A 19,108-nucleotide genomic window follows, 5' to 3' on the forward strand; every position below is an offset into this window, starting at 1 on the left:
AATCTGAAGCAGGCTCCAGGCTCTGAGCTGTCAGCACAGAGCCCGACGTGGGGCTTAGACCCACAGACAGCGAGATCATGACCTGAGCTGATGTCGGACACTTAACCGACTGACTCACCCAGGCGCCCCCCTAATCTCTTCTTTTAAGGACATTAGTCATGTGGGATTAGGGCCCACCCTAATGACCTCATTTTAAGTTAATTGCCTCTTTGAAGACCCTGTCTCCAAATACAGTCATATTCTGAGGTACTAGGGGTTAGGGCTTAAACATATGAAATGGGGGAAGAGGGGGGACACAGTTCAGCCCATAACATAAAGCCGTTATCCTTTCTTCATCTAGTTATTTGTGTTGGGAGGCTCAGGGAAGCTCTATAATAGAATCTCTTCAGTTTTTACTGCCACACTTGAATATAGCCATTATTTTCAAGGTGAGTTTACAGGAATCCTATGTTGGGGCCCATTTCCCAATGTGCTTTTTATCTTTGAGTGCTGTGGATCAAAATCTAATAACTTTAGATCTTTATTTTGAAATCCTGTATTCTCAGAAGGTAGAGCATCAGAATTTTAATAGATGTATGCTAGATTCTGTTCTGGACAAAGAAGCTCTCTGAACCGAAAGAGCACAACCAAAAATAATGGCATCTGTTATACTTTCAGGCTGGAATAACAACAAACCGAACAGGGATCTGTTATGCCAAATACCATTATGAAACTCAGTTTTATGTAACGGGGCAATTTCCTCATAATTCAACAGGTAGTTACACCTAAACTACTCTGTTGAGTTGAATCAAACAGGTTCTGCTTACCAAAGAGAGCATTCCCAAACCAAGTCTTGTAACATTTGTTGGGTTAGATTTGATGTATTTATTTATTTTTTCTTTTTCTTTTTTTCTTTTTTTAATGTGTATATTAGAGAGAGAGAGAGAGAGACAGTCTGTGAGCAGGGGAGGGACAGAGAGAGCTGGAGACAGAGCCTGCACAGAGCTTGATGCAAGGCCAGAACCCATGAGCTGCAAGATCATGACCTGAGCCTGTCAGGTGCTTAACTGACTGAGCCACCCAGGTGCCCCAAGACTTGATGCATTTAATAAAGATGTTTCGTAAAATCACGCTTATTTTGCAAAATTACAAAAAAACATTATTTGAATATTATTCTTTTTTTAATTAAAATTTTATTTTTATTTATTTATTTTTTCTTGGGAGAGAGAGCGCACGATCAGGGGAAGGGCAGAGAGAGAGAGGGAGAGAGAGAGAGGGAGGGAGGGGGAGAGAGAGAGAGAGAGAGACAGAGACAGAGAGAGACAGACAGGCTGAATCTGAAGCAGGCTCCAGGCTCTGAACTGTCAGCACAGAGCCCGACACCAGACTCGAGCTCACAAGATTGTGAGATCATGGCCTGAGCCGAAGTCAGACACTTAACTGACTGAGCCACCCAGGCACCCCTGATTATTAGATACTCTTAATGTTCACTCACCAAATACCTCTTCTTTGTAACTCATATGTCTTCTCTATAAAATGAGAGTGGAGTATTAAGGAACAGGTTCATGCATATGGTGGGATTTTGTAAATTTCAATGCTATTACATGTTAGTTAGGTATGTTGGTTGGGTCATCTTTGGGGACACCTTCTGCCTTGACTAGGCAATTGGGCCACCATTTACCAGTTGACAATTACAACCAAATACTTCTTCATTTAAGGAATTTTGAATACTTTTCATAACCCTCCTTCTCTCTCATGGCCAAGTTAACACATACTTCTTTGTTCTGACTTCTCTATACCTTCTGTGACTTTTTTCTCTTTTGAACTTCCCTCAGTGTTAATTTTCATTTGAGGTTAACTTAAGTGTATAATTAGAATTGCCTGAATTTTGCTCTTCTTGAGGAAAACTTGCCAGTTACTTCATTGCCTATTCTTTAAATCTTAGGAATTGTTAGGCAAATAATACAAAATATTTAAAAGTTTAAGTCAGAGAAAACCTATTGAACAAATTATCTACTATTGATTATTTAACACGGTGGATTTTGATTAAAGAGAAAATGTTGACTAAGGCAGATATCTTTATTATTATTTTAATGTTTATTTATTTGAGAGAGAACACAAGCAGGGGAGGGGCAGAGAGAGAGAGAGAGAATGAATGAATGAATCCCAAGCAGGCTCTGCACTGCCAGCACAGAGCCTGATGCAGAGCTTGAACCCACAAACTGTGAGATCATGACCTGAGCTGAGATCAAGAATTGGATGCTTAACAAACTGAGCCACCCAAGATATCTTTATGTTTGATTGAAGATAAAATGTTGATCAAGTCAGATATCTTTATTTTAATAATATTTTATTATATAAAACAAACTTTAGTGATGTTGCTTTAATTTGTATTTTATGTGAAATTCTTTCAGATGTACAGAAAAATTGCAAAATGTTACAAAGATGTTCTGAACACCTTTCACTAACATTTACATTTGCTTTATCCTTTTATCTATGTCTCTCTCTCTATGTCTTCTTTGCCTGGACCATTTAAGGGTAAATTGCAGGCCTGGTATCCCTTTACTTCTAATTATGTCTGTATTTCCTAAAAACAAGAAGAAGATTCTTTCTTTCTTTCTTTCTTCTTTCTTTCTTTCTTTCTTTCTTTCTTTCTCTCTCTCTCTCTCTCTCTGTCCCTCCCTCCCTCCCTCCCTCCCTCCTTCTCTTCCTCCTCCTCCTCCTCCTTTTTGAGTGATGGGGTGGAGGAAGGGGTGGAGGGAGGGAAGGAGAGAGAGAGAAAGAGGAGAAAGAGAATCTTGAACAGGCTCCATGCTCAGCTCAGAGCTCAATGCTGCACTTGATCCCATGACCCTGGGATCATGACCTGAGCCAAAGTCAAGAGTCAGATACCATCCAGGCACCCCAAGAAAATTATTTTACATTACCCCAGTGCCATTATAAAAATCGGGATATTAACATTTACATATTATGTATCATCTAATCTACGGATCATATTCAGATTTTACTGGTTGTTCCACTAAAGTCTTTCAGGGTAAAAGAAACCCATTTTCTGGACCCTACGTTACATTTACTTGTCATATCTCTTTTTCTCCATCTAGAACAGTTTGTTAGTCTTTTTTTTTTCTTCAACTATGATCTTTACATTTTTTCATGAGCACAGGCTCTTTCTTTTATAGAACATCCCTCATGTTGCATCTGTCTGCTTTCTGATGATTATATTGAGGCTCTGTATCTTGTCAAGTATACAGAAAATGTACTGTCCTCCTCTGACCACCACGTAGGAGACCTGCGAGGTCTGTTTATCCCGTTACTGCTGAGGTTGACTTGGTTGACTGAGGTCTCTTGCATTTCTTTACTGTAGAGTTACTACTTTTCCCTTCGTCATCAGTAAGGTATTTTATTGGGAGTTACTTCGGTACTGGAAATGTTTCATGATACTTTCACTCACTAGTTTTAGATACTTCACTGTTTGTATTTAATGAGAAATGAGGTTAAAGATTGCGAGGGCAGACCCAATGCTGGAAAGACTTGTTTTTCTAGTTCGTTAGTGTTGAAGTTTGATACATTAAGAACTCAGAGGTGAAGCAAAATCAGATTTATCTCACTGTTGGATTTGATAAGCTCAGTTATTTATTTTTTGGGGGGAAATACATTTAAAGGAACAAATGCATTTGAAAACAGAGTGGCAAGAGGTCTATACAGAAACACGGATATTAGTGACAGCTTGCTGGTGATCAAGAAGACAAAACTAAATGAAAATAGCAAATGGATTTATAAAAAGCTGGATGTTTGCAATCATCTGATGTAGGCATATAGAACTATATAGACTCACTCTAGCATTATTGTGTGTTCCATAGTATGACATTTCATGATTGTAACTGTTTGCACCTATTTGAACAAAACATTCATGGCGAGATAGGGGCATTGCCAGTACAAACTGATTTATCAGCTACTAACAGACCCTGCAGAGTGCACATTCTCTCACTAATCCCAATCACAAATTTGTCTTCAAGGATTCAGAAATTCTGACTTGTTTTGGGCTTTTTTTTTTTTTTTTTTTACTAATGTGTGATTTTTTTGTGGTGGGGTAGTTTAGGTCTTTTGTTGACTAAACCATAAGATTTATATACTAGAATGTCAGTGTATTAATCTTCAAATGCAGAATCATACTATTTAGTGTATCCTTATTCATATACTTCTTGGAACTAATACCCTTTCTACTGGGTAGAAAAATTATGTGTGAAGCCAGGTTCTCGAAAATTTTTTTGTCACAATAAGGGAATTCATTTTTGTATTTTGAATATTTAAGGCATGGTTTCTAAAAGTGTGTTCCATGGACTTCTCAACCCATAGGATATCGTCCAAAAGCAGGTGTGTGGGTCAATAAGTGCTGTATAATACCCTCCTCTTGAGAATCCCAAAGCATATTGACAGATTAATGAGTCTGAGGGGTCTTAAAAAAAAAAAAAGAAGAACATATTTAACTTAGGTGAAATCAGTGTTTTCTGAATAGAAGTGACATAGAAACCTTGTGAGTTTTCCCCCCCTTCCACATAATAGTCCTCTGAATATATGTTTATCGGCATTAAACTTATGTAGATTTTTCTTCTGGTGGGACAAGACAAAATTGTTGGCCTACCAGACACCAGTCTTTGAGTCTCTCTTTGAATAACCTTTCGTTCCAGTTAGCTGCCTTCACTTTCCATTGATCCTCACTCCCTGCCCTTTTTCCCCCCCCTTTTAAAACATATTTTTAAAACTTCTATTGAATTATATTTTGGCCTGGGAACTGTTTTGTCTCTTTGTATATCTCTGTTCTGATCTCTTAAGTATGGAGTTTGACTTGCAGAGGGGAACCTGTTTCCACGTTCTCAGAAATGGGGCTATACATGGTTATTTAAGCAATGTTATGCCTACAAGATTCCTGGTAATGCTAAGGCAGGCTCTAACGGAAATGTTTCACACATCCAGTTGAATAACTTCAGAATTATATTCAAATGTATTTAGAAATATTTCTTTAACAATACTTGAACCTAAGTGGGTATGTTTTTTAAGTTCTGCAAGTAATGATTTTGCCTTTAGCAGCTAGTTGTTTTTCTAGTTACCTACTTAATTATTTTATTTTGATATGATTGTAGCTCACTAATTGAGATTGAAAAATGTGTTGTTTCTGTTCTATAATTCTAAGTTGGTGTCAAGTGGGTCCATTTTTGGATTTCGTTTAATATGGGTCTTACATACTTTTCTCTTAGACAGTTACAGAAAATCTTCTAAGGTAAACAGAGCCTTATAATGAATTTGGGTCTTTAAACTTTAATAATACTGTGTTTTATAGAAGACAACAGCACCTAATTATGCAGCTGTTTATGTTTACTACATTTTTTTAAGTTTTTTTTTTTAAGTAATCTCTACACCCAATGTGGGGCTTGAACTCACGACCCCGAGATTAAGAGTCACATGCTCCCCTGACTGAGCCAGCCAAGCGCCCCAGTTTACTACATGTTTTTATATGCATTTTTACATGAGGAGAATAGGAACGTCATACCATCTCTGGAGTGACCTGAATGCCAGCGCTGCCTCTACCATTTGCTGTAGATGTGTCTCTGGATTTGCTGCTCACTTATTCATTCAATATATATTGATTTGCCTAGTATATTTTCTGGGCACTAGCCAGAGGAGGAAATTAAGTCATTCACTTTTAAAATTGTTTTCTCACCTATGGAGGTGTATGAATAGTATTGACATAAAGCCCTTGGCACATAGTAGGCTCACTTTGAATAGAGTGATAAGATGCCTTCCCATTCAGATTTGTTTCTAGCAGTGATAGAGGGGCTTTACACTGTTCCCTTCTTGTTATATTTATCATATAGAATCTTGTTTCTCAAAAAACCATGATTTGCTTTGAAAAATTTAATTTTTGAACTATCTAATAAGATCTTTATTTAGTGTCACGTTCATTTTGCAAAGGGTAGATGCTTATTTTAGTGATGATTTGTCATTAAAATTATGTCAAAATGTCTTAAAATGTTGTTGAAACTGTAAACAAACTCATAACACACACAGAGCTAATTATGGATGCCATCTGTTTATTTTTACAAAGCTTTTTTCTTTTTTTTTTTTTTAAGACCACGGCATTGTCTGCTTATGATAAGCTTCGAGATTATTATAATGACTAAGTCCTGTCCTTCAATTAGTGTAGTTGAAGATGGGAAGACAATTCGTTTGTTCATTGACCTTTTCCCGTGTCAGAGTTTATGAAATTGGACATGTCATGATAAAGAAACTATTAAGAGGTGCATTTGGAACATGCTTTAGTTTTTATGAGAAAAGAAATTGGTATTTAAAGTAACAGATGTGGCTGAAGTTTTAAATTTTTAAAACTTCTTCAAGGTTTTTGATGAGAGACCTATCATTTGCTCCTTATCAGTGCCATAAGTGGCTTTTTTTGTAGCTTCGTTAAATTTAGGAACTTGCGAGCAGTCAAGCAAATTCATAATGATGTGTATCCCTGTTAGCATCCCTCTATGTCAGTGCATGTTTTTGTACATGTGTATCCCATGTGTGAGTGTGGAAGGCCAGGGATCCCCATGACAGCATCATCCAAAGTAGTTATCGGCAATTTGCTGAGAAAGCAGAGTGATTTCACTGGCTCAGTTTTGCTATTGTGCATGCTAAGCACTCCCCATGTAAGTCTGAAGGGAAAACAACCTGCAGGATCCATCTGCTCCTTTCTGCTACACTGCATTGATGTAAGAGTACGCTAATCTGGTTGCTTGTCAGGACAGGTTAGTGAAAGCATGAGAGTGAGTGAGACCAGGCTAGCTTAGTGCTTTGGAAAATCATAAGCTGCCTCTGTGGATGCCATGCTAAGTGTAGCAGAATAGTTGATTACCAGCCATACCGAGGATTGCAGCTAAATATGTAATTTTCAGATAAGAATTGGTTTCACAATTGAAAGTGGGAAGCATTGCTGGACGACATCTAATTAAAAACTGAGACAAGTGATACAGATAGTTTACAAATACTTTTTAGGCATTGGGTTTTTTTTTTTTTTTTTTTTAAATCATGCTTTGTATTAGATTGTGCTTGTTTAATTTTATTCTCTCGGTTTTTTAGTTAAAAATGATTAAATGTTATGTATAATTAACCCCATTTTGTCCAGGAACTGCTGAAATTGTTCTTGCCTATTCTGTTTATTCCCCTTTTCCTACACCTATTGACTGGCAGATATTGGCCTTGCAGGTGGAGCATCCTGTCACAGAATGCATTACTGGCCTGGACCTAGTCCAAGAAATGATCCGTGTTGCCAAGGGTTACCCTCTCAGGCACAAACAAGCTGATATTCCCATCAACGGCTGGGCAGTTGAATGTCGGGTGTATGCTGAGGTAAAATGAATGATGTTCACAGGAAGCATGGTGGTTGTGTCCCGAGACATGGGACCAGGGAAAACTAAACAGCAAGAGCAAGTTAGGGCTTCATAACCCATGTGATGTGTTTGCTTATGTAATAGAGAATCAAACCAGGCAAAAGAGGGGGCAGTTTTGACGCAATGCAAAATAGTTTTAAAAGACTGAGTTTGTTTAAGTTCTGTGTATTTCTGTGCACGGGCAAGATAGCCACCAATCAGTTTAAGGGGCAACAAAGCATTCGTTAAATATTCTTGCTTTTGTTAAATATTCAGTATGTTTGCATGGACCAGGGTTTTTATTTTGCTTTCAGATCACATTTGAAACGAACAGAATCATTTATTTCTCTGTTGTTGTCTTTTGCTTTTTGTTTTTAAGAGCCTACCCTGCATACACATTAGTTGTTAATATTAAATTTTTTTGCAAGTTTATTTTCTGATAAACCTTATGTTTACATGAAAGTAGTGATTGAAATGTAAATTGCAAAGCTTTCATTCATAATTTTAATTATGGAATTTACTCCTAAGCTTTCAGTCCAAAACTTTTGTATTATCTTATAACTATATTAATCAGATAATAAAACAATCAACATCTGAAAATGCTTTTTTCAATGAGTGAAACAATTCAAGGAAGCATTTAATACTGTCTTTTGCTTTTAGAATTCAAAGTCCTTTAAAAAAAATAAATTAATGGTACCTGTGTTTAAGAATACTTGAAGTTGTTTTGAAATGTTTTTCAAGGATCTTGAGAATATACTTGCCCGGGTTATTGTTCTTGCTTTTTATCATATTTTAAATGGTATTGTTATGACACTGAACTCATTTAATTTTTATTCTGATGATCTAAGATATTTACAAGTGGGGCACATATCTAATAATAGCACGTGCAAAGTTTTTTTTCAGGTCTTTACTTGAAGAACCAAAATTCTCCAATTTTGCCGTATGTGAACTGTTTTGAGAGCAAGAAAAACAGTTATCTTAAGTGCACTACAGTTGCTGTTCTGAACTTGGGGATGTTTTGATGTAACACCTAGGTTATTTTATTTTTGCCCAAGGCATTTGAAGACAATTTATAAAATGTTGGAATTTTACCAATTTCAATAAAGTATGACTAAGGTCAGGCTCAATTCTGCTTACATTTCAGTTTAATTTTTAAATACTTCTCTAAGTAATCTAGAGTGAGTATAAGACAGTGATCTTAGGAAATCATGATTTGGTAAATACTGTGTGTTGAAAATAGATCTATAAATGCTTCTTCATTGTATAAATATTTAACCTTACTTTGCTGATTTATATTTCAAAGACTGTGCTTCCTTTCCTTTGAACTTTCAGGACCCCTACAAGTCTTTTGGTTTACCGTCCGTTGGGAGATTGTCTCAGTACCAAGAACCAATACATCTACCTGGTGTAAGTCATTAAGCTGCAATGCCAAGTGAGGGGTTAAAATCTTGATTTATGTCATACTTTTATGTTAAAGCATGTCAACACCAAAGGGTGTAAATAGAAGGACAAGTGAAATTTGTAGATAAATCACAGTTTTTTGTTATTTTTTTAAAAAAATATTTTGTACTTGGTGATGTGTAGGGAAGTCAGAATTCCCTTCACAGGGAAGTCTAGAGATATCTGACTTCTGAATAAATGATAGTTTACAATGTTCCCAATTCTTTTGAAAATGGTAATGAAAAAGATCACAGGATCCTAAGAATGGGAAATGACTTTTCTGTATTACTTTAATATTTTCAATAAATCTAATCTAGCTTCCCTGTATAGTCAGATGTCACGAAATTCAGCCTTTTAATTGAAATGGATTAAGGAAAACAAAGTGTGCCTCATTCTATTAAGTGTCACGTACTTTAAGAAGTACATATTTCTACCGGTTAAAGAAAAGTGATCACTGTCCACTTAATTCATAGTTCTTCTATATTTAATAAGTGTTCTTTAAATAGTTTTTGTTGCATATAAAGAACAAGGGCACACCCTTTTTCTTAAGGTAATGTGTGTGTGTGTGTGTGTGTATGTATGTGTGTGTGTGTGTGTATATATATATATATATATATATACACACACACATACCATTATGTTAACTAGTGGATGACAAGGCGGTACCATCTGTGAATATGATTATTCAGTCTGATTACTGACATGAAGATGGTGAAAGATTACAGGAAGGATTCTAAATTCGAAGATGTTATTGGATATATGATTTATTTCACTTTTTAAATTGTTTTTGCCCATATGCGTTCTGAAGAGACTTGACCCTTTCTGGGCTGGGAGACTCCATGCTGTGTTCAAAGCCTGAAGGCAGAAAAAAAATTGTAAAGATTTAACAGGCATTATGTGATGTTAAATAGCAGATGAGAAAACCAGTATCATAGGGACATATCTAAACATTTTTTTAATCAAACAAAAAAGTATTAAATAAGAATTCATAATGATTACTCTAGTTGTTAGAAGTTTTCACCATGTTGTAATAGCTAACAGGATGTCAAACATTTTGCCCTCGCAAGTTTTTGCAATTTGCAATTTTCAAACGTGAGACCTGTTGAAAGTACAAGTGATAATGGACAAACTATACCCCCTACAGTCTTTGTCCCACCAAATCTTTCTTCAATTAATGCTGCAGCAGGAGTTTTATGTAATAACATTTGCGGTTGTGAGCCATCCATAGAAAGAAAAAACAATTAAAATGCCTTAAATGTTCTGCTTACTGCTGTTATTTGCTTGTGTGAATGTTGCATGTCAGCTAAATGGACCAAGGAATAGATAAAGTGATTGGGTGCGGGAGAGTGCACACCAAGCTTTGTCTATCATTATTGCTGGGAGCAATCAAATTGATGTCAGCAGGACAGTAGATGCGTTGACAGCTGTAATTATGTATCTCCATGGTGATCACTTTTGGCCTGTCATGGAGGCCCACGAGTCCCCTCCCTTGGAAGCATTTAATCAGATTGGGCTGTCACTTGTCAGGTAGACATGGCGGGCTGGGAGTTGGACTGAGGGGGAGAGGTGAATGGAGCATGAAGGGTGGGAGACGGCTGGTAGTTTCACACGGTCCACCGTTGATACAGAAGAAAGACATTTAAATTACGCTAAATGTTTTCTGAGCAATGGCTTGAGACCCTCAATACACAGGTGCCTGGGTGTTGGTGTTTCCTCCTTGCCTCTTTAACTAGATCAGTTGGTTTTAATTTAGGAAACTTTTTGGTTATTACCCTTTTTTATTTTGGTCACAGGAATACATACTTGAACGTTAACTTACAGTTTGTAGTTTTCACTTGCTTTTTTAAGCCTACAATTTACTCATTCTGGCTTTGATGAAGATTTTTTGTGTGTGTCTTTGATCACCACATTTTATAAATTTGGTAGTTTCTGTAATTTTGTTCTCAGAAATTTGGTTACAATTCCATTTGACTTATTCTTAAAGCTTTGTGTGCAAAAGCTAAGATATATATATGTTTTTGTGTGTAGCCTTTGTTTCCATCCGGGAATAGCAACTTAATTTGACTTTGAATTCATTGTTAGAAATAAAAAAAGCTGATGATTATTTGAAAACTACATAAGCAGGAAATTATAAGTCAGAGTCTTCATGCTTTGTTACAGTTTTAAATTGGAAATGTTGATTTGCTAATGAGACATGTGTTTGATTAGAGATGTGTGTTGATTATGTATAATACCTCTTGATTTTACCCTATGTATTTTTAAATTAAAATGACATACCTTCTGTGATCATAATTTTAGTAAATGAAATAGTTATATCTAAGAGCGCTAGGTAACTTAACTTTCAGGATGGTGTTGTTCAAAGTGACTAAAATTTTAAATTATGAACCAGAGAAGAGTGTAACAAATAATCTTTATTGTCTATGTTATTTTACCAGTGGGTTGAACATTAAAGTTCTGCGCTAGGTTTGTAGCAGTTTACATAGCAAATAGGAGGATATATTTAAAGCCAAAGATCTTAGAATTTTTACCAATATCAATTGGAAACACAGCTTTAGCAAGCATGCTCTGGTTTTAAATAATACATGGTGATAAAATGAGCTCTTTAACTTTTTACTACTAAAATTAAGAAAATGCAAGTTCAGAAGGCTCTTTTCTGCTATGTAAGTTGGATGCCAGCTGCCATTTGGGGGCTCTGTAAATGTGGGGAGAGGGTAGATTATGATTTTATTGCTTTCACAGCTGCCCCATTAATTCTTTTCTAGTTTTTATCAACACTGTGTCTTTCATAGCACTGAAGTATGTTTTCAGAAAATAGAAAGCCAGGATATTTTTAAGTGTGCTGAGTGACTGTCATTTAAAATTGAGATTTTCATATATGAATGTGAATGTAAATACAAATAACCATACTTTTGTGTTTGCAAATGCAGAGATAAAAGCACTCTGAGTTTGTTATAGTGTTACCTTCTAAAACCTTACGAAGAGAATAATAGTAGTGTGATTTTTTTAAAGATTGAAACTATGCTTTATCTTTTGATGTCACTGTATAATAAAGCCATCATCATACCCTCATGTGGATATTCTAGACAAGAGGTTCTACATGTGGTCCCTTGATAATTGCCTAAATTAAAATATTAAAGGCCTAACAGCCGCTGTGTTGACCTTTTTCTGCCTTGCTGCAGACAGATGAGCTGCTGTTTATTAGGAAGGCTTCTTCCCACAGGTGAAGAGCTATGTGAGCTTCCGCTCTTCTCTTCCCACCCCTTTACGATGTTGGGCATCAAAGTCCTGCTGTTCTGGCAGCTTCGATTAAATTCCTCTATCTTCAAGACCCCTAGGACATGCTTGACAGTCTTAAGTATTTTGATTAGCTTTTAAATACCTCAGATTCCAAAACTTAGGCACAATAATTTAATAAATATTTCGTCCTCAGCAACTGCTCATTTTAAAAGTTTTACATGGCTAACCTCTGTGCCTTACTGCTGGTATCAAACTGGGAGATGAAAACAAGAATCAGCGATGTACTAACTAACTTGTTGGCTGGTTAACAGCAATCAGGCTCTTCAAAAGAATATTTTGAACTTGGGCTATTTTTTTCCCCCATGAAAATTGCAAAATCAGAACTCTAATTGGGGCTGTGTCCTTACAAAGCAAAGCTATGAGAAAAGCTGTGTAAACATTAAAGTCTCAGGGGACTAACAGTAACAGAGAAAAAATGTACAGTTGAGAGGGTAAGGCAAAAAAGGAAAGTGTTACAGACATGAAAGTCACAGGACCAGCGTTCTTGTAGAGCCGATGAGCAGAACTCCCGAGTCCTGCTGCATGGCTTGACTGGGGTCCTCCCTGAAGCTCTCAGAAGGGTACAATGGGGAGTGTGCCTAGAAGGGGCATCATTCATGCCATGCTTCAGTTGGAAGACACCATCAAATAGCTACAAATGCATCCCAGGATAGTGATGTATAAAGTTTTATTGTTGTTATTTTTTGCAGTTTCTTCGTTCCTTTGTTTAGAGTGAGAACAAAAAAATGCGTTATACTACATGGTATAACAGATCAAGATAATTTGGTCTCTATATGGTTTAGATTGTTTTTCTGTTTTCCAGAAGTTGAAATGTTACTTGAGATTAAATTATCCATCTGCTCCTTGGAAATTAAATTTGTTGTTAGAAAAATATCTGCACAATATGAAGTTACTTTCATTTCTTTCTTTCTCCCAGGTCCGGGTTGACAGCGGCATCCAACCAGGAAGTGACATTAGCATTTATTATGATCCAATGATTTCAAAAGTTAGTTCGATTTCCTAATGGCTTTGTACATTTTTCTCCTGAAAGACAGTGGAAGTATTAAAGTTAAAAAAATCTTAAATTGATCCTTTCTCTGAATCATGTGCTGTGTAATTAAACAAATAATTATGCATTGATGGAAAAGTGAAAGCAGAGCAGATTTTCTTTCTCTTGAGAAATTTCAACAGCATGTTACTTTGTAATACTCCCCAATCAAGTCAGTCATTTGCTCATCCCCAATCAAATCAAATGATGATCCCCTCCCCCAACAATAATAAAGTTATCTAACCAGTGGCTCCAGTGCAGCCAATACAGTGAGCATGAATTACGTTATTTGGTCATCCCTAGAAATTACCTGAGGTGGAAGTATGGATGGCTTGCCATGTCAAGGAGTTGAGCTGATAGGTCATGTTTTTTGGCATACTTTTTACCATTTCTTTTTCATTTTTATGAATCACTAATTACTTGTGGTGATTGCACATAATTAAGTTTTATGTTAGAGTACAAGATGTCTTTTTGCCCACCTGTCTTTTGAAATTTGACTTCCCAGAATAAATTAACAATGCTGCTCAAATTTTTAGGTCTTTCAAAATCATTAGAATCTTAAGATCTCATAAAATGTAGGATTCTGACTGCAGTAGTTGAAACTGGGGATTTCATGGGGAGCCTGGGTGGCTCAGTTGGTCAAGCATCCAACTTCGGCTCTGGTCATGATCTCTTGGTTCGTTAGTTCAAGCCCTGCATTGGGCTCTCTGCTGTCAGCACAGAGCCCGTTTTGGATCCTCTGTTCCCTTTTCTCTCTGCCTCACCCCTGCTTGTGTTTGTTATCTCTCAAAAAATAAACGCTAAAAAAAACCCCAAAAAAAACAAAAAAACCAACAAAACCTGGGGATTTCATTTAGAAAATCCTGTTTTCCCTATCCCGAAGAATGATTTTATTATTACTTTTTTTTTTTTTTTTTTTACTAAAAACCCTTTGTCAGATGGTTTTCTCCCCCAAGTACTTTTTATGTATTTGTAGCAAACTATTTTTTTTTATTTTTTTTTCACTTAAGTTTTTATAGTAACATTATTAAAGTGAACTTTAGGTATTTCATTTGTTAGAGAAGTGCTATTTAATTTAAAAATAAAAAAACAAAAAAATTATAGATTGATTTTGATATATGTGGTTCCATTTTTTGATGAATACATTTCTGTTCAGAAAAGTGGCTTGCAAATAAATTTTCAACCTGGCTTGATACTGAGGAGCTGATGAAATGTACCAAAGTAATTGTAAACTATAGACTGACTAATGTAATAGAAAAATATTTTATGAGTAGGTAAAGTCTTATTTTAACAAGCAAATTAGCAATAAAATATTATTTGTTGCTTGTATTTAATTGCTAATTTGTTGAAGATTCTTATAAATAGGCACAAAATCATATAGAACAGTAAGACCCTTCTGTTTTTGTAATACAAGAACAGTTTGCTTCTATGCTATGTTATGTGTAAAAGTTAGCTATGCAGGGTATCAGACTTGGAAACGACATTTTCGTAGGGAGAGAAAAATCTTGCCTTATCCTTCACTATTCTAGATGTTTATATTCTATCCCAAATGTTCACATTTTGATATCTTTCCTTTTAAACTTTTTATGGTTATTTTTATTATGTTGTTGTTTATCTCAAATAGCTCTTTTCTGTGATAGTGAATGTAGGAGAAAAGTCTGAAATATCTTGATTCTGATGTTTATTGAGTTTAAAAAAAATCTTAATTGACATACTTTATATTAGAAATTGAGCTACTGTGAAATTTCAGAGGATGTTTTGGGAAACCTGTTACAAAGTATTTTGATTTTTATTAGGATGAATTGTTTGACTTTTAGATAGATTGGTATCTATCTATGTAAATTGTTTTTTGTTTATTTGCTTTTAGCTGATCACATATGGTTCTGATAGAACTGAAGCACTGAAGAGAATGGAAGATGCACTGGATAATTATGTTATTCGAGGTAAAAACAAATATTTGAGGTCTTGGTGGTGTCCTGTTCTAGAAAACAGCTTGAAGAGAATTCAGTAGAAAATGTGCTTACTATGTATTTAAATAGAAATAAGAAAAGCTTGAATTAGGCATACTAATTAAGAATAGGTATTTTATTTTCCTTAGCAGCCCTATACTTTACATATATACCTTAAATTCTTTAATTAACCTTACGGTGCATAACCTTTCCTAGACAAATATTTAGTATTTTATAGGTATGTATTGTATGGGAAATGGTTCTTTTTTCTAAAGTCTTTTATAGGCCAGTGCAGCAAATTAACTACTTATTGTCTTTTATTGTTTTTGATGGTGTTTTGAAGTATGAAGCTTAAGAATGTATGGAGCTATAAAATATAGTGACCTACAGTTGACTAATTTGAGAGTGAGGGAATAGCCTTTTGTGTCTATAAATTAGAGCAAATTATGGAATGTCTTCTAGCATATGTAACAGTGTCGCCTCATGTACATAGACGTCAGTTCTAATGTCTAACAAAGTCCAGTCCTATGGCCTGTAGAATGTGGAGTGATAACTGAATCAGGAGTAGCCATTTTATTGATTTGTTTATTTTAAAGATTTTATTTTTGACTAATTTTTACACCTAGTGTGGGCTTAAACTTACAACCCTGAGATCAAGAGTTGCATGCTCCACTGACTGAGCCCACCAGGTGCCCCACAGCCATTTTATTTAAATTATTAAAGCAAAGTTATACTAATCCCCCTTAAGGAGTGAATTATGTTGTAAGTTGTATTAGCAACTTTTTATTAGCATTGAAAAGATCATTTCATTTTAGTCCAACATAAATTATCATCAACTTAAGAATAATGGAGTTTAACATCAAATTTAAAGTACAGTTCACTTTGAATTATGAGTGAATAGTGTGGGCTACGAACATTCCCATAGGAAGGACTGGCTGTATAGTTTTGTTCTTTTCTCATGGCTTACTAAAACAGTGGAGCTGGGAGGCTAGAATTGGAGGCTGAGGGGATAGAATGTTGGTGGAGTATGATTACTTAGCGCCTCTCAAGTCCATACAGAGCTTTTATGTAATTTCCAAAGGCTTCCCTTTGAGTGGACACGACCTGTAGGTCAGAAGGCTTGGCAAGTGGACTACAACTTTGTGTGAATTAGGAAAAGTGCTCCATTTTCTGGGCGCATCCAGCCCTGAGACAGAGAGCCCAGCTTAGCAATGGACCATATTAAACCCTTACTCTGCACCCTTGACCCAGTGCCTATATGCAGTGAACAGTTTGTACAACTGTACAGTAGTGGCTCAGGACAATTTAGTGACTCCATTTTTACATATTTTCCTTTCCCTGATCATTAAAAAGTTTTTTTAAATGTTTATTTTTGAGAGAGAGAGAGAGAGGGAGAGGGAGAGAGGGAGGGAGAGAGATTGTGAGCTGGGAGGGGTCAAGGGAGAGGGAAGCACAGGATCCGAAGCAGGCTCCAGACACTGAGCTGTCAGTACGGAGCCTGATGCGGGGCTCAAACTCACTAGCCATGAGACTGAGCTGAAGTCGGACGCTTAACCAACTGAGCCACCTAGGCACCCCTCTTCTTGTTTTAATATATGGCAATTAAGTCATATAATCATTACTTTGAATCACTTTTCTCTTCTAGCTTTTCTTTTGTTATACCTGGAGAAACTTCTTCCCTCCCTTCCCTTTTACTGTCACTCTCTTTTCTTCCCATTTGTTGACTAACAGGTAATCAGTGATTGTATCTAATCTCATGTGCTAATGATTCACCTCTGTCAATGAAAGGAAAACAGTTCTCAAGTGAACCTAAAAATAAAATCCATAACCTCAGTATCCAAAGCGTATACAAATTTGAAAAATCCCCTTCACGTTCTTTCTAGCTCATTCTCTAGTTCTTTTTTAGCCTTAATTGTGGAGTATTTACTGGTTTTTAAACTCTGCCATGTTCCATCATGAGCCATCATGAGCAGCAGCTACATATTTTCTCTGTACATTGGTTAAGTAGGCTTGGAGGGGTTTATTTTCCTTAGAAATAGTATTCCCCCAGAAATACTTCAGTGCATGTTTGGAACACACATCTAATTTGGGTGTATGTTGGTCTCTGTGTGTTTAACTACACACACATACAGACATAAACAAGGTACTAGGGAATATTATCCCCGGAGGCCTTCAAAGTATTTGTAAGAGCTTTCTAGATTCCTCCCCCCATCAATATCTTTGTAATTTTTATTATGGTTGTTGAATTGTTGGATATTGGTTAATTTCAGTTTTGTTCTAATGAGCTTGAGTGGTAAATTCATGAATTTGAGATAGTCCATTTGTGTAAGAATATTTTGTCAAATCACATCTCTATTAAGCTTTGATGTAATGTAGTGCCATGGCATATGGGCACTTGGTCAAAATATTAGCGTTGTATTCTCCTCTGTCTATTCTGAAAGGAATACTCTAACATAGTTATAGAGTACACTTTTCATCTTTTATATTTAAATGAATGTTTGCTTACTTAATAATTTACTTACTTTACTTAATATGTGTGTGTGTATATATATATGTGTGTGTGTGTGTGTGTATATATATATATATATATATATATATATATATATATATATAATAAATGTTCACCAGTTACCACATTTTTAAATTAAAGTGACTTAAATACAGAATAGTAGGCTTGCTGTTATTCTCCTAACTTTGTATGTATTTTCCAGGCCTAGTTTGAAAAGGCCTTTGGTTTACTCTGATAAAATAGAAATCATAGGTTCCTATCCTGTCATGACACCTTTTAGTAACTATGTGAGTTTTGTCAAGTTACTTTGTCTCCCTGCATCTCATACTCTACATTTAAAAGTGGAGCGTTAGCCTCTGCTCTATAAATTAGTAGCGAAGATGAACTGAAGTTAGGTACACAAAAGGGCTTGGCACAGTACCAGCTCAATAACTTGAGTTCCTATCTTCTTCTGTCCTTCTCTCATTAGAGTTGTAAAACCGCATATTTAAAGATCATATGTCATGAGTCATTATCAGTCAGTGACATGGGAAATTGATGAAGCCATAGATAAATAACATTGAAAACCCATTTGGGGTCAATCCTGGTACTGTGCTGGGTTACTTGTTTTCATTGCACACTGTTCTGCTTCTTCAAAGCATTTACCGTAACTATAATTAAAATATTAGTTGCCTGACTAATTGCTAAATGTTGGATTATCCCATAAGAATATTAGGTGCATGTGGGCAGTGATAGTGTTTATCTCGTTCACGTGTGTATTACTAGGGCTTGATATGGTCAGTGAGTAATAAGTATTTGTTGAATGAATTAATGAATGAGTGACAGTAGCCCTATTTCAAGGAGTTTCTGGTAAACTTGGCATGAAACATATAGAAAGGACATAAATTTATAGACGCCATAATACTGGAGTGAAAAACTATGGTGGGAATTCAGATGGGGGAGGCATTTTTCTTTTCCCACCTTTGCTTTTGGTTCTTTGGAAGTAATGTGAGCATTGCCTTAGGTGACTCTCACAAGCGACTCTGTTGAGAGTACCTCACTTTGTGTTTCCTTCAAACAGCTCCCCAGAGTGGCAGCATTTTTTTTTTTTAAAAGACTGATAACTTACTGTGGAGGTGAAATATAGGAGAGAGCGCACTCAGGCCTGTTTGGAATATGACTGACTGTTGTCTTTTGGGAAGATAATCTGGTGTTGGATGTTAAAAGTGAATACTCTTTGACTGAGCTGTGCAATTTTCAGGAATCTATCCTTCAGAGTTAAAAGATCGAATTGTGAAGTGATATTTACAAGGACATCTGTGACCGCAGCATTTAAAGTAGCCAAAATTGTAATCAACCATCATGTCCACCAAGTGGATGAACGACCGGATGAATTACTGTGCGTCTTCACTATAAGTTGCGGCACAGCCGGTACTTGAAGGCCTGTCTGTATGTATTGTTAATAGAAAGGCGGTTCGCAGAGTAGTGTGTGTGGTGCAGCCTCACATCAGTTAAGCCA

At 36.0% G+C, this 19,108-nt stretch overlaps 1 protein-coding gene across 9 annotated transcripts in view; it reads left to right on the forward strand.

Annotated features, from left to right (window-relative positions):
* PCCA (propionyl-CoA carboxylase subunit alpha) overlaps nt 1–19,108 on the forward strand; it is a 416,136-nt gene that overhangs the window by 187,870 nt on the left and 209,158 nt on the right. For all 9 annotated transcript variants that reach the window (XM_045481124.1, XM_045481175.1, XM_045481160.1 and 6 more), the window contains 4 exons: nt 7,225–7,368; nt 8,721–8,795; nt 13,042–13,110; nt 15,020–15,095. In XM_045481124.1, the coding sequence (XP_045337080.1) occupies nt 7,225–7,368; nt 8,721–8,795; nt 13,042–13,110; nt 15,020–15,095 (364 nt within the window). The remainder of the gene's footprint in view (nt 1–7,224; nt 7,369–8,720; nt 8,796–13,041; nt 13,111–15,019; nt 15,096–19,108) is intronic.

This window comes from Leopardus geoffroyi, chromosome A1 (genome assembly GCF_018350155.1).
Source record: "Leopardus geoffroyi isolate Oge1 chromosome A1, O.geoffroyi_Oge1_pat1.0, whole genome shotgun sequence".
Lineage (NCBI taxonomy): Eukaryota > Metazoa > Chordata > Mammalia > Carnivora > Felidae > Leopardus > Leopardus geoffroyi.